The sequence below is a fragment of the Lathamus discolor genome, chromosome 12, assembly GCF_037157495.1.
Source record: "Lathamus discolor isolate bLatDis1 chromosome 12, bLatDis1.hap1, whole genome shotgun sequence".
Taxonomy (NCBI): Eukaryota; Metazoa; Chordata; class Aves; order Psittaciformes; family Psittacidae; genus Lathamus; species Lathamus discolor.
Window position 1 is genome coordinate 6,859,598 of NC_088895.1, and position 12,682 is coordinate 6,872,279.

Sequence of the window (12,682 nt, forward strand, 5' to 3'; positions counted from 1 at the left end):
ATTCTACAAGCATAAGAATTTAACTTTATCTGTTATTGCCACTACTCTAAACCAGTAGTGTCAGATAAAAAGAATAGCATAAAAATGAAGCTGTTAAAGGAATTACTAAAGCTGCTAGTAGAACTGATTGTTCTGCATCAGAATAGGTTTCTTGGGCAGTAAGTTTAAGCCTATTTACTTTGTCCACAACATATCATCTGCTTGCCGAATATCACTACTACCTGTAGCCATCCTTTATTCACCTGGAATTCCAGATATTCCAAAAGCTTTATGAGGACAGAAGACAAAAGTTCTCCTGTTCTGGCAGGCTTGCTGTCCATCTGAACCATTATAGGAACTGAAGGCCAGCTCATAACAGCAACAAACAAGTAGTTTAGAGAGGCAATACAGACAATATTTTTGCTCCTGTGGGCTAAAGACTTCTACCGTACATCATTTACTGTGTCAATCTTCACAAGAAGTAGCATTTGAATCAAAGGAGGCAAAAAACTGACTTAACTCCCATTTCTTATGACTAAGCTCATAGCCATTTGCACAAAAATTCTTCAAAACTGATTAACTTAGGCATCATATGTCAGTTCTGAGGGGTCTGATATGTGAAAGTTCCTAACCAAATCTTAAAAAGCTTTAAAGTCCCAAGGTTTCCTGCAATGAACTCAGATTTTTAGGGACAATTACTTCTCTTTCTCTGAATTAGATGATGGCTGCAGTAATAAATATAAGCAGCACAGTTCAGGAAAAATCCTAGAAGAAATGGAAGCCTCTTGAACAGGATAAACAGGAAATTACAGCAAATAGCTTCATAAAAAAATCAAGAGTATGGACTTAGAGAACACTATCTGCACCACAGAGGCTGCTGGAATTCAAGCTCTCACCCTCTAGTAAATGTGGGGAAGGCTAAATGGTCTGCCATTTATTGCAGCTCATGCAAAAGTAGTTACCTCAGATTTCTTCCATTCACTGTAACTTTGATGTGTTTTTAGGCTGTAAGTGAACAAGTCAGGCATGCAAGAAAAGAATCAAAAAACTATCAATGTTTACATCACTAAATATTTAATACATACAGAAAACGGGAGGCCCTATATAACGATGAGGGGACTTAATTTTCAGAATGGAAAGCATTGCAAATTAATGTCAAGATAATCAAGTTTACCTACTGCCCACATCACTGTGTCAAAGCAATCGGTTTCTTCTGTGCCCAGGTCAGTATTTTTCCAGGTCACCTGCAATCTGTTGCTCTCCAATTTTTCAACTTTGGTTGGGAAACACCTCTTTAAAAATTTTGTGCCATAACATTCCATGTGCTCAGTTACTAAAGATGCCATTTGCTGTAGATAGGGGAAAAGAGAAAATTATTCTTAGATACACAACCTTTTTAATGTAAAACATTCCTTCAGCTGTCTTTGTGAAAACACAGTAAATATACTGCGCATTTCAACATTCTTTGTCACTTAGTTACTATGCATTGCCAACACAATAATTTAAACCATGACCTGCAACTCAATTTCAAGAGGCACCTACACCTGAATATTCAAATTGATCTAAAAAAAGATAATACATGAATAAAACAGTTGCTTTTAATTAATTTGTTGCTTATGCAAAAAGGCATCTAGAGCACATTCAGTTTAACATTACCATAATTACCATTTTCTGGCAGCTCAATGAGAATTAAATACTTTCATAAAGCTACGGAAGAAAAATATTTCTCTTTGCCATGACACCTGTCATTTCTCTGCAATGACTATGAATCACTAAGGTTTCCTGGAAAGTTCTACTGCAAAAAGGAAATAATACTTTTGTCCTAAGAGCCTGTTTGAAATGATGCCACACCACAGTCAAGTAGTGAAGTAGTACACTGACAGGTTTATCCAAAGATGTCATTGCTCTTGACTGCAGTAATTCAGGTTGCACTTTGTCAAAGGATGTGTTTATTACTTAAAGGATATTATCACAAAACCACTCACACAGAACAGCTACATGCAAGCTCTCAGCTTACAAAACTTTATTTTTGAAGCTGATATTAACTAATATGAAGACAACAGCAGGATTCTATCTCCTCAGAAACATGACAGCTCACTATCCAGTGATTGCTAACCAGTTTCCATCAGACTCAGTGTGACTACAGACTGAAAATGATTGTTTTATCTCTATCAGTGCTTTCTTAACTTTGAAATGTTCATTATGCTCTCCCTGCCTACAAAGGATTGAGTTCTCAGAGACAGCCCTACTGTGTTTTATGAAGTGCCAAACACAGTCTTAACACCATTCCCTGCTTGCTCAGATCTCATGCTGTTACAGGTGTAGATTTCCTCAATGATGAGTGCAAATCCCAACACACACTCTTACACAGTGTTTTGCAAGCTCTGGTACACTTACTACTAGTTTTAAGGAAGCCACTTCAAAGTGGGAGTGGCTGGCATGCAAGCAGGAGCTGTCACTACCTACCTGCAGTGGTAGTTGTCACTGCTGCTTCTAACAGCAATATACCCTCCTCAAAACTGTGTTGCTACATATGAAAATGATTTTCCTACACACTGTGTGTGCAAAGAAGTTCTTAAAAACAAGGCCATGGTTCTATCACACTTTCACCAACTTCAGCCTGTAAATGTTGTGCACTATTGCAATTAAGCATTACAAAAAGTCCTAATTTATAATACCAGGAATAATTAGTTAACACACATTCAATTCCATTCTGAAAACACTATTGCCAAGTGATTAACAGGACGCAGTCTTCATTCTTGAGGCTGCCATCTGCCAAAGTTATTTGTCTGAGATAAAAATTGTAACCTTCAAAGAAAAAGTTCACTGCATATATGACTGAAACCCCAGAACTCTCTTCATTTTAAGAACCCTACAGAAACTTTTCCTTCAAAGTAGTGTTAACATCAAATCTTGCAGGGACAGAAGATTCACAGTCACCTTTAACTACTCTCCCTATAGACTGAGGGACCAGAAGGACTCACATGCTATCAAAGACATCCTCTAACCTGTGAACAAGGGCTACAATCTTGCATCCAAGTAATACCTTTACTGGATCCAGTAAACCTGCTGTATTACCTTCTATTCCTTCTTTAAGCAGGTATGCTTTTGACAAAAATCCTATACAAAACCTTTTTTTTGTTGTTGCCTTTTCTTGTTATTTGTAATTGCTTTTATTCTCTTTATACAGGAATGGATTTCTGGCCAAAACTGTTTTCTGTTTTGTCAGCACAACCATGACCATTTATACTTTTAAATGAAATTCCTTAAAATCTTTCCTAAATGTGAAACGCTTTTTTCTTTTTTAATTTCCCTTCCTGAAAGCTTCTGCTTTTAATTTTCTCCAGCTTAGGGTTGACGGTTTCACTGAAATCACTATATACTTGTTTTACCTGTTATAACTGCCACTGTTTTGAAAGTGGTCAAGATTTTCAATTCCTATGTCATTACAAACTTTCAGCTTAGTGATTTATTTATACTCATAATAATAAACTCCACATTGAACTATGTGTTAAATATCTGTAATTCTTAGAAATTTAAAATTATTTTAAAGGGATTGTCCAATGTTTTTTAGTAGTGGCATAAATCCCTCCCTTGCTTCCCAACCTTTTCAATCTTGCTTTCAATTAGACAGGAGAGTACAGAAAAACAAGAGCTAATATATATATAGTTTCTCTTCAGAAAGCACATACTAGGACATGTTTGGAGACACATTTTCTTTAGGAAAAAAAAAATCAAATACACTTTTTAATATATTTGCTTTATAAAGAGATGTAAGATATTCCTTATTCACCTGATCAAATCCACGAAGTGGGATACTTCGCATCATGACTGTAGTGTCCAATCCAATGCCCGTTAAAAATCCAGCACACTCAAGTGAAACATCTAGTGAAACATCAGTTAAGGAAATAGAAACAATAATTTCATATCAATGCAATATAAAAGGGTAATATACTAAGTGGGCTTTTTACCTAGGCATAGCAAGTTCTCCTCTCTCAGACATCTTCAGCTTGCTTTTGTTGCATAGAATAAAACTGCAAAGCCTTAGAATATTTTCCTCATAGATACATCGGTTTTAAGATCCTGAGAATTTATCCTCAGCTGACCTTAACTCCCACGATGTTAGGCATAGAAAACTATTACTATTCTATTACCAACTCATCTACACAGCTTGAGCAAAGGAATTCTGAAACCTGAGCTTTCACAGGAAAGACAGCTATGCTGCTTATAATCATAAATCATCACAGCTTTTTCAAAGGATACAGCTGGCTCCAACAACCAACCTGTTACATAAAAAGAAAAAAAGAATAAAGCAGTGAAATGAGCTTGTGCATATCTCTGCACAACCAAAAATAATTTTCTGAAGTATGTATAGTTACAAAACTACAGGTTTGAGGGGTGGATCTGGCAGAGGTGTTAGAAAGAAAGAAAGAGCAGGGCTTGTCCACTTCCACAGACGGAGGTATTACCAGCATGTGGGCTTATTTTAACAGAATAAAAAAAAAAAAAAAGGCTTGTAAGACATAAAGAATTGGGTTTATATTGTAAAGAGATATTTAAACACATACTCTGAAAGACAAAGGGAAAAAAGCCACAAACAACTCAAGAGAAACCAGCAACATTAAGAGATATCACAAATATTTTAATTGCTTTCTATGAAACACCTCTGTTGGAAACATCTGGAGTGGACGCTGACAGGTTTTTCCCACAGTGCCTATTGCTGCTGATACCTCATCTTTACAGCATCTCAGCACCACTGCCTCTGAGACAGTGGGCAACATATAAACACAGAGATGAGCAGCCATCTTGTCAGACTTCACTGTATCTCAAAATTTCTAGAGGTACCGTATTTATTAAATACATATTTTTAATTATTTTTAAGAAAACTGACACTCAGCTGCCAGACGGGCTGCACTCACATTCCTTGGCTGTTCATTTGTTATGCAGACTTACTAAAATCTCACAGTTTGGAGATGCATTCCACATAATATTTCCACTTACAATAAAGTCTTTTATTAAGTTTTTGAATTAGGAAAAAAAGCATCATTAGGAATCAAAATTTCTAGTTACTATGAGAACAGTGTGGAATGTTAGGCTCTTTCTGACTACAATTTTCATCTATGGAAATGCATGTTTTGTAAAGAACTTCCATCCCCATGCTTTATTAAGAACTTTTCATCAAAAAACAGCACCTAAAACCCCCACAAGATGTAGAATCCACCTGAATATTTGGCACATTTTTTTCCACTTATTTTGGGCATTTTTTTTTTTAAAGCAGGTCTCTCTAAAAGCCATATTCAAAAGTTAAAAAAAGAACTTCGGATTTTGGGGTATGGAAGAAGTAGTTTGCTAACTGTGTTTTGGAAAGCTGGAATTTTAGACATTTACCTGAATTTTGAAAAATTTACCTGAATTTTTGAAATTTACCTGAATTTTGAATATTGAAATATCAAAATACAAACTCAAAATCACAAGGGGAACAAATGTGAAGTATCATCCCATGGCCTACACATCCCACACTGTTTTGTATTCTGTGTTTTGTTTGATTCACGGCTGAAGTAGCATACACTAGTGTGGTGCTTCACAAAATAAATACAAACCCTTAAATCCATGGAAAAACAGACACAAACTGGAGACTAACACAAAGTGGTTCATTCATTGCAGTCCCTTTATAAGGAGGTGTCATTCACCAGTTTTAACTCAAACTTAAAAGCAACGATCCTCCCCCCGCCCTGTTATCAGGAAAAATACTGGTATATATGCTCACAAAGACAAAAATCTATTTCATAGAACATCAAGAACTTTTGAAAATTAAAATACTTTATAGGTGAACACGTATGGCAACTAAAAACAAACGTTAGAGGCATGGTGGAGCTCTATATACAGCAAATTTGGCTTTTTGTTTTGGCCCCGCCACTGACTAGCCACACATCCCTAGGAAAGTTATTCCTTCACAATAGTGCAAGAGAGAAACAAGTCAAATACTTACAAATCTCTTTATACACAGTCTATACTGTGCTGACAGTAGAGCAAAAAGAGTACACGAAACACTGGCTTGTAGCCTATATCCTACCCTAAACGAACCAGCACCATTTCCTAGTTATAACAGAGGTGCTTTTAAACTTCTGAGAAGTGCAGTGCAGACATGGGGGCTGCTGCTTCATAAACCCCAGGGATTGCAGAGTCAGTATAACATGTTTTCTCACAAAAGACCCTAGATATCATCTATCTATCCTATAATAAAAACATACAATTTCTGAAGGTGTACAGAGAACAAGTTGAACTAAAGAGATTAAAATCTGCTAGTCTGGGTTTTACATTTGGCAAACAATTTAACATAGGAAATAAATTTTTCCACCAGCATTAGGGCATCTGATCCATCTGCGAATGGTTGATCACCCTTTCTTTAAGTATGCAGCTCCTGTGAAGTGCTGCAAAAAGCCACATGCTGCCCATAAAGAACTATCTATTGGAGATTAATAGAAATTAGAATGAGAATATCTGCAACGTGGGCATATGTTTGCTCTTCTTTCTCATTAGATGAAAACAGGATACCAGCTGGCACTTATTCATAATGTCAAACCCACATTATTCACAATATCTTCTACAGAGTAGAGGGTTCCTGGGCATTGTCAGTGTCTAACAGAAAAGTTAAGAAAGCAGAACCTAACCTCCTTCACACCTGCTCAATCTCTCATTCATTCTGAACATATTTCAAGGCATCTTTTCTAATTCACTCTGCCAAAAGCCTTCATCTCAGTAGCAAGAATTTCTTCACACTATTTGTATATCTAAGGGACTTTTAAGTTGGTTAACGGTTTGCTTTCTTTTTAAAATGAATAACTGCAGGACTGACAGTTCTATAACCCCCAGGCATGTAATTTGTAGCTGAGATATGTACATTTGGAAAGGAAGAAAAGAAAGAGTAAGTACAACACATCTCAGACTAAAAACAAAAGGTGTTAAACTGAACCTTGGGAATATTTATAATAGAAACAAATCCGACAGAAACAAACCTTCAACAACTCCCTCCTTCATTTGCTAGGACACAGTCTGATAAAGCACAGAAATGCTACTGTAGCCCCTGCAGGCTTATTTTGACTAAATCTCAGGAATGCAACATATAAACACTCGACTCCCACATTACACTGTTACAACTTGCATTAGCAGTAACTGGACAAAAGCCACGTTTTCACAGAAACATCTTACAGGGATAAATCTTATGTTTAGTTTTTCGGGGGGGTTGGTGTTTTGTATTTTGGTTTGGTTTTTTTTAAATTCCTCACATAAATCACACTCTCAAAATTCAAGAGGTGACTGATATACTACAAATAACAGCAAAATTGCTTTCCTTCTCAAACTGTACCAAGGAGCCTTGTTTATCTATTTGATGTTTAGCTTAACACAGTGCATTTTTTATATTAGAAAGTCAAAGCCATGAATGGTAGCTCTGTTTTTCATTCAGAACACCAGTATTATAGATTCAGTTCTTTTTCTTTTATATACTTTGTTTTTTCTAGAATTGCTCAATAGAGAAAAGAGAAAAAAAGTATTATCTGACTCCTATGCTAGCAAATGTGTATTTCCTATCACAATTATTTGGATCAGGAAATAGTCCTGTAGTGCAAAGTTAACTCAGAATCTTACTGCACTATGTGCTGTGAGAAACAAAGACTATGGCATTTTAGTATTTCCATTAAAGGTAATTTTTTAGTATTTCAGTTAAGAAGTAGCTCCCAAGGCATAAGAAAAGGCAAAAGTAACCCAATTGTCTCATTGTATTTTGTTTTGTTATCAGAACTGGCATCGCTTAAGAGTGCTGGAGTTTCTTTCCTAATTGAAGAGTGATTTCATAAAAACCTGTATCAAAGAACAGGGACAGTACATCCATCGCCTAAGTTTATGCTGCCCTCTTGTGACTTCCAGATATAATTGCTACAGCAAACAAGCTCCCTTAACCCAAACTGGTGAAAGCTCGTATTTAATTTGATTTCAGAAGGGAATTTCCGGGGTGGTGGTGGTGGCCAATTATTAGTTATTAATGAAGTTTGGTAGTGTGATGTTTACGCATAGCAAGACAAATTCTCAGAAGGAAAACAAAAGGACAGAAAAACTGGTGTATAAAAGGCAATTTTGAACATTTTTCACCTTGCCATGAAGAAAGGGTACAAATACCAGCATCTATAATAGCCATGGTAAGATAACTTACGTTTTTCCAGGAGATTCTTTTAACCAGAACAGATCATCACTTGTGATTCCATACTCCAGTGCACCTGCAATCTGTGATCACACAGGTAAGATTTTGAATCAACAATACATGTATTGGCAGCAAATAAAGATAACAGCAACTTGGACTGATTAGATGAAGTATAGCCAGTAGATCAAGGGGAATATATCTGGGGATGCTCAGATATCCAGTCTTCATCTTCGGAAATTTTCAAAACCTGCCTGCAAAAAGTCCTAAGCAACACGATCTGACCTCACAGATCACTCTATAGCTGATCCCAACCTCCTGGAGCAGGAGGCTGAAGTAGATGACCTTTAGAGATCCCTTCCAACCTGAATTATCCTTCAGCTCTAAGCAAGATTAATATACTCAAACTGTCACAAATTGTTTTCTATGGAAATGTTTTTCTGAAAAGCCTGTGCTTTATATAAAAGACAATTTTTCACCCAAGTTCAAAAATCTCTCATGTCTTACTTTATATTTACAATCTTTATCCTCCAAATATTCATTATTATCTGCAACAAAACTAGTAAAGCCATTGGAGTTGTTACATGGCAAGTGTAACTTACGTGTGTAGGATACTTTGGTCTTCCTCCAGTAGCAATGACAATATTTTCTGCAGTAACAATAGTCTATGAACAAACATACAAAATAAAAATCAAGCATTTGAAAAAATTTCATCTGTCTTTATATTTTATGTATGTACAAGAGTGATAAATGAAAAGCTGGCACTACTGCGTGCTATTTATATAACATAATAAGCAATACACTAAAAAAGGATGGAGATAAAATAAACTAACACATGCAGGTGCTTCCCTGCACATTCTGTATCAGTTTTTAACATCAGCTTACAATTGTTCCTACACTGGGTAAGATTCTGATGACTACTTGGAAGCAACAGCTGTGGTGGATAAATGGCAGCTTTTTTAAATCATTTTTGCTCGGGACAAAACACAGAGATCACAGCAAGTGAATTCTCCCTCTAGGGCCTGGAGTTAAGCTACTTCAAATGTGGCATGTTTTTAGAAAATGCTAGGCATCTACCCCAAAAACCTTCTGCTCTCTCAAGCCAGTATTAACCAGTAACATTATCCAATTTCCCTCAAAAAGGTGTTAAAATGCATATTCAGTCTCTTGTTAGATATGCAGAAATGGCGACCATTCTGTTATGTGACCCAGTTGCTTGAAGCTGGGCATTCGATATAATTGCCTCCCACACAGTTTTGTACTAGAAAGCTTATAATTCAGCTGAAGGGAGAAAACATCTCAGACTGATAGAATACTCAGAGCCATTAGGTGATGATGCTCCTATTCACATCTCTGTAAGCATCTATCAAAGCAGTATGATTCTGACCAAAAAAAATTATCTTTTGTCTCAGCATTTCCATCTGCAGTGAAAAAGTCATGGCATCTGACAGGTTAGAGGCTAGGGACTCAGTAGGCAACAGTCAAATTCATTAACATCTTCTCTTGGTGGAAAATGCGTATCTTCCTCACCAAAATAATATTCAATACCTAAAACAACTTGCAGAAGTACAGTTTAGCACCCCATTGGCCTGAAAACCAACACATGAAGATCTGAACTATTTGAAGGGAATGATACACGTTCACAACACAGCAGCTCACCTCTTTACCTGCTTTTGTTAAACCACGGATTGTATGAGGATCAGAAAAGCTTCCTTTCATGTTGAAATATTTCACCTTCCTGTTTAGAAGAAAATAGCAACATAAATGCACACTTAACAATGAATATAAATGAAATACAATCAGCTACTTTTTCCATATCTGAAGTGCTAAGAAGGACAGCAAACAGGTAAGAAAAGTAAAAAGAAGGAAACATCTTATTTCATAGGATTCTTTGCAGCTCTGTCACATAATTTGTCAGTTAATTCTTGTACAGCAGTTAACTCCTCTACACAGCAGAGTACTTAACCATAACATGCTTTGGGATCAGGTTACTGACCTCTTCAAATGATATATTTTCCACAAGTCACAGCATTGCTATCTATAACATTACTAATATAATGCACATTTGAGAGCACACAGTAGTGACTCAGCAGGAATCACAAGACTAGTAAGTCAAATTAATATATTATTAAGTTAATAATTTCTCTTTTTGTTGAAAATCTTTCAGCACTGAAAGCAAGAACCCCAGCTGTTCTGGCACAGTGTTATCTGTGGCCTTGTATGGCATACAAGTTTTCATGGACAAGCTTGAAATTACCTTGAAAAAGTCCTGACTACTTCATATTAATGCAAAACCTCGTCAGATTCAAGAGAGCATTCTGTGATCACTAAACTGTTAGAAGGCTTCAGGGTCACTTCCAACTACTATTCCCCAGAAAAAAATACTAGCTCTACAAGAAACTCCAAAGGCAATTCAGCAATTCTACAAAGAGAAGAGCAGCTCCTTGACTGTGAGAAGAAAGATGAACTGAAAAGTTTTATTTACTTGTCTTGTAGTTGCACCCTGTGTCCCCAGTTCAAGGATTTCACGTAATTCTGAACAGCTTGTGCCATCACAGACCTATCACAAAATAAGAAACTGAACATGAAGTCATGGTGTTACAAATTCAGATTATGTTACTCAAAGATACAGGCAGTTGCTAGATACTAAAAATGCTCCACAGTGCTTTTCGTTACAAAAGTAAATTATCAAATCCAAATCAACATATCTGCCCTGATAAACCAGACCTGTGTTTTAAACAAGAAGCAGTCTAAAAAGCTTCATGCAAAATTAATTTCCTTAACTGTCCCTAAATAAACACCACCTGGGAAAAGTTGTTATGCATTTGCAGCACACAGGAGTGGATATGGGCAATAATCTTTACCAGGTATGATGAACAGGTTGGGCTATATTCCAGCCATAGTGTTGGGCATCTTTAAGGGCACTCCCTAAAAGGGCTGCTTGATGCATAAGCTTTTTAGGAATACAGCCAACATTCACACAAGTTCCACCAAGTCCCCATTTGGTTCCTTGGAAATAAAAAAAAGAAAGAAAGGGGAAGTAAATGCATCAGGTTAGTGTAACTTAATGTAGTTGGGTTACTTAGAGAATTAGGTTGTTCATGCAATTAGTTAAGAAGTTCTGAAACAACACAGTTCATTATCTCCTACAGATCAGTTTCTAACTCTGCTTATGTTCATTTGTTTTAATAAAACACACCGCTGTGTATTTTTCTGCTAAAATTCAAAGCATCTCAAGATATTTTTCAGAGCTCTGAAGATCCAATTACTACACATTTCCTTATCCGCATTTGCAGATGTTGTTTTACATATTGCACATGAAAAGCCTCAACATGACAAAATTTATAATTTTTAGAAATCATAAATGACACTTTGACAGAATATTCTCACATATTTAAGTCCAAAGCCTATCACAAGTGGTAATATCAAACACTGCTAACAAGCTTTACATGCAGGGGATGCAGGCAGAGCTGGGACATCACGGGAAGGAATGAGCAGTACAACAAGCTATGCTTAAGGACTTTTACTAAACGCAAATCAAACAGGCTGGGTTTGGCCACTTTGCTGCCTGGAGCAATGTGCTCACCTAGGCAATCATCTTATACACATTTCCAAATATTCTCCTAGTTATTTCTCTTCCATACCTTGTGGAGAAGGTTCCACATAATCCAAAACAGCCACTTTCCTTCCAAATTGAGCAGCTTTAAACAAAAAACAAGACAAGGTATTTAGAGGAGGGAAAAACACACAAACCTAGATATTTTTAGTAGCACAGGTATAAAGAGTATAGGAGATGACAGCTGGTGGGTTTTACTGTCTAACTCAAGATGCCAGATTACGAATCCAGGCTGCCTATGTAGTCAACAGATTCTCCAGAAGGCACTTAATAACCTAGACTAGAGCCTCCAGCTTTCACTAACCCCCAAAATGCAATTTGACCCCAAATGAGATGGTTAAGGCACCTGTGGGTTCTTGGGCACATTACACTGAGTAGCAAAGGGGCAAGGTTCTCTACAGCAGTTAAACAGCTCCTGGAAACAGCCTGAAGGGACTGTGTTTTAACACATACATAAGAAACAGTATAGGTAAAAATACAGCACCTGGAGGCACTCAGAGTATTTTATAATACTCTGAGTACTGTATAGAGTATATTACAATAACAGTGAAATAAAAGCTTATCACACCTTCCCATGACAAAAGAAGTACTTTTTAAAAGGTTAATAGGAAAGCTAAACAAGATCAACCCACCCAAGGGTGTGAATTCATTTGTAGATTAATTATGGAGCCGAGTTAATGATTAATGTGCAAGGACTGAAGTATAACGTGTTTATTACAAAGCTTAGCATTATCACTAACACTTCTCTTAGTCTCCATAACCACTACTTAAGCTAAAACTAAAATCTTTGTTATTTATACATACAAACCTTCTTTTGCACAAGCAAGGCCTCCAGACCCTCCACCAATTACCAGAAGGTCATACTCATTCTTTCCTGTGAAAAAGATGTGAAA

The 12,682-nt window shown here is 36.6% G+C and overlaps 1 protein-coding gene across 5 annotated transcripts in view; it reads right to left on the reverse strand.

The window, feature by feature from the left end:
- The window catches only part of TXNRD2 (thioredoxin reductase 2), a 35,426-nt gene that overhangs the window by 21,481 nt on the left and 1,263 nt on the right, over positions 1-12,682 (reverse strand). For 2 of the 5 annotated variants that reach the window (XM_065692220.1, XM_065692222.1), the window contains exons 2-11: positions 12,598-12,663; positions 11,818-11,874; positions 11,038-11,182; positions 10,659-10,733; positions 9,833-9,911; positions 8,776-8,838; positions 8,189-8,259; positions 4,243-4,262; positions 3,773-3,864; positions 1,158-1,328 (exon numbers count right to left, since the gene is read on the reverse strand). In XM_065692220.1, coding sequence (XP_065548292.1) covers positions 1,158-1,328; positions 3,773-3,864; positions 4,243-4,262; positions 8,189-8,259; positions 8,776-8,838; positions 9,833-9,911; positions 10,659-10,733; positions 11,038-11,182; positions 11,818-11,874; positions 12,598-12,663 — 839 coding nt within the window. Of the gene's footprint in view, positions 1-1,153; positions 1,329-3,772; positions 3,865-4,242; positions 4,263-8,188; positions 8,260-8,775; positions 8,839-9,832; positions 9,912-10,658; positions 10,734-11,037; positions 11,183-11,817; positions 11,875-12,597; positions 12,664-12,682 lie in introns of those variants that run through there. The other 3 variants (XM_065692219.1, XM_065692223.1, XM_065692221.1) reach the window with 2 other exon arrangements.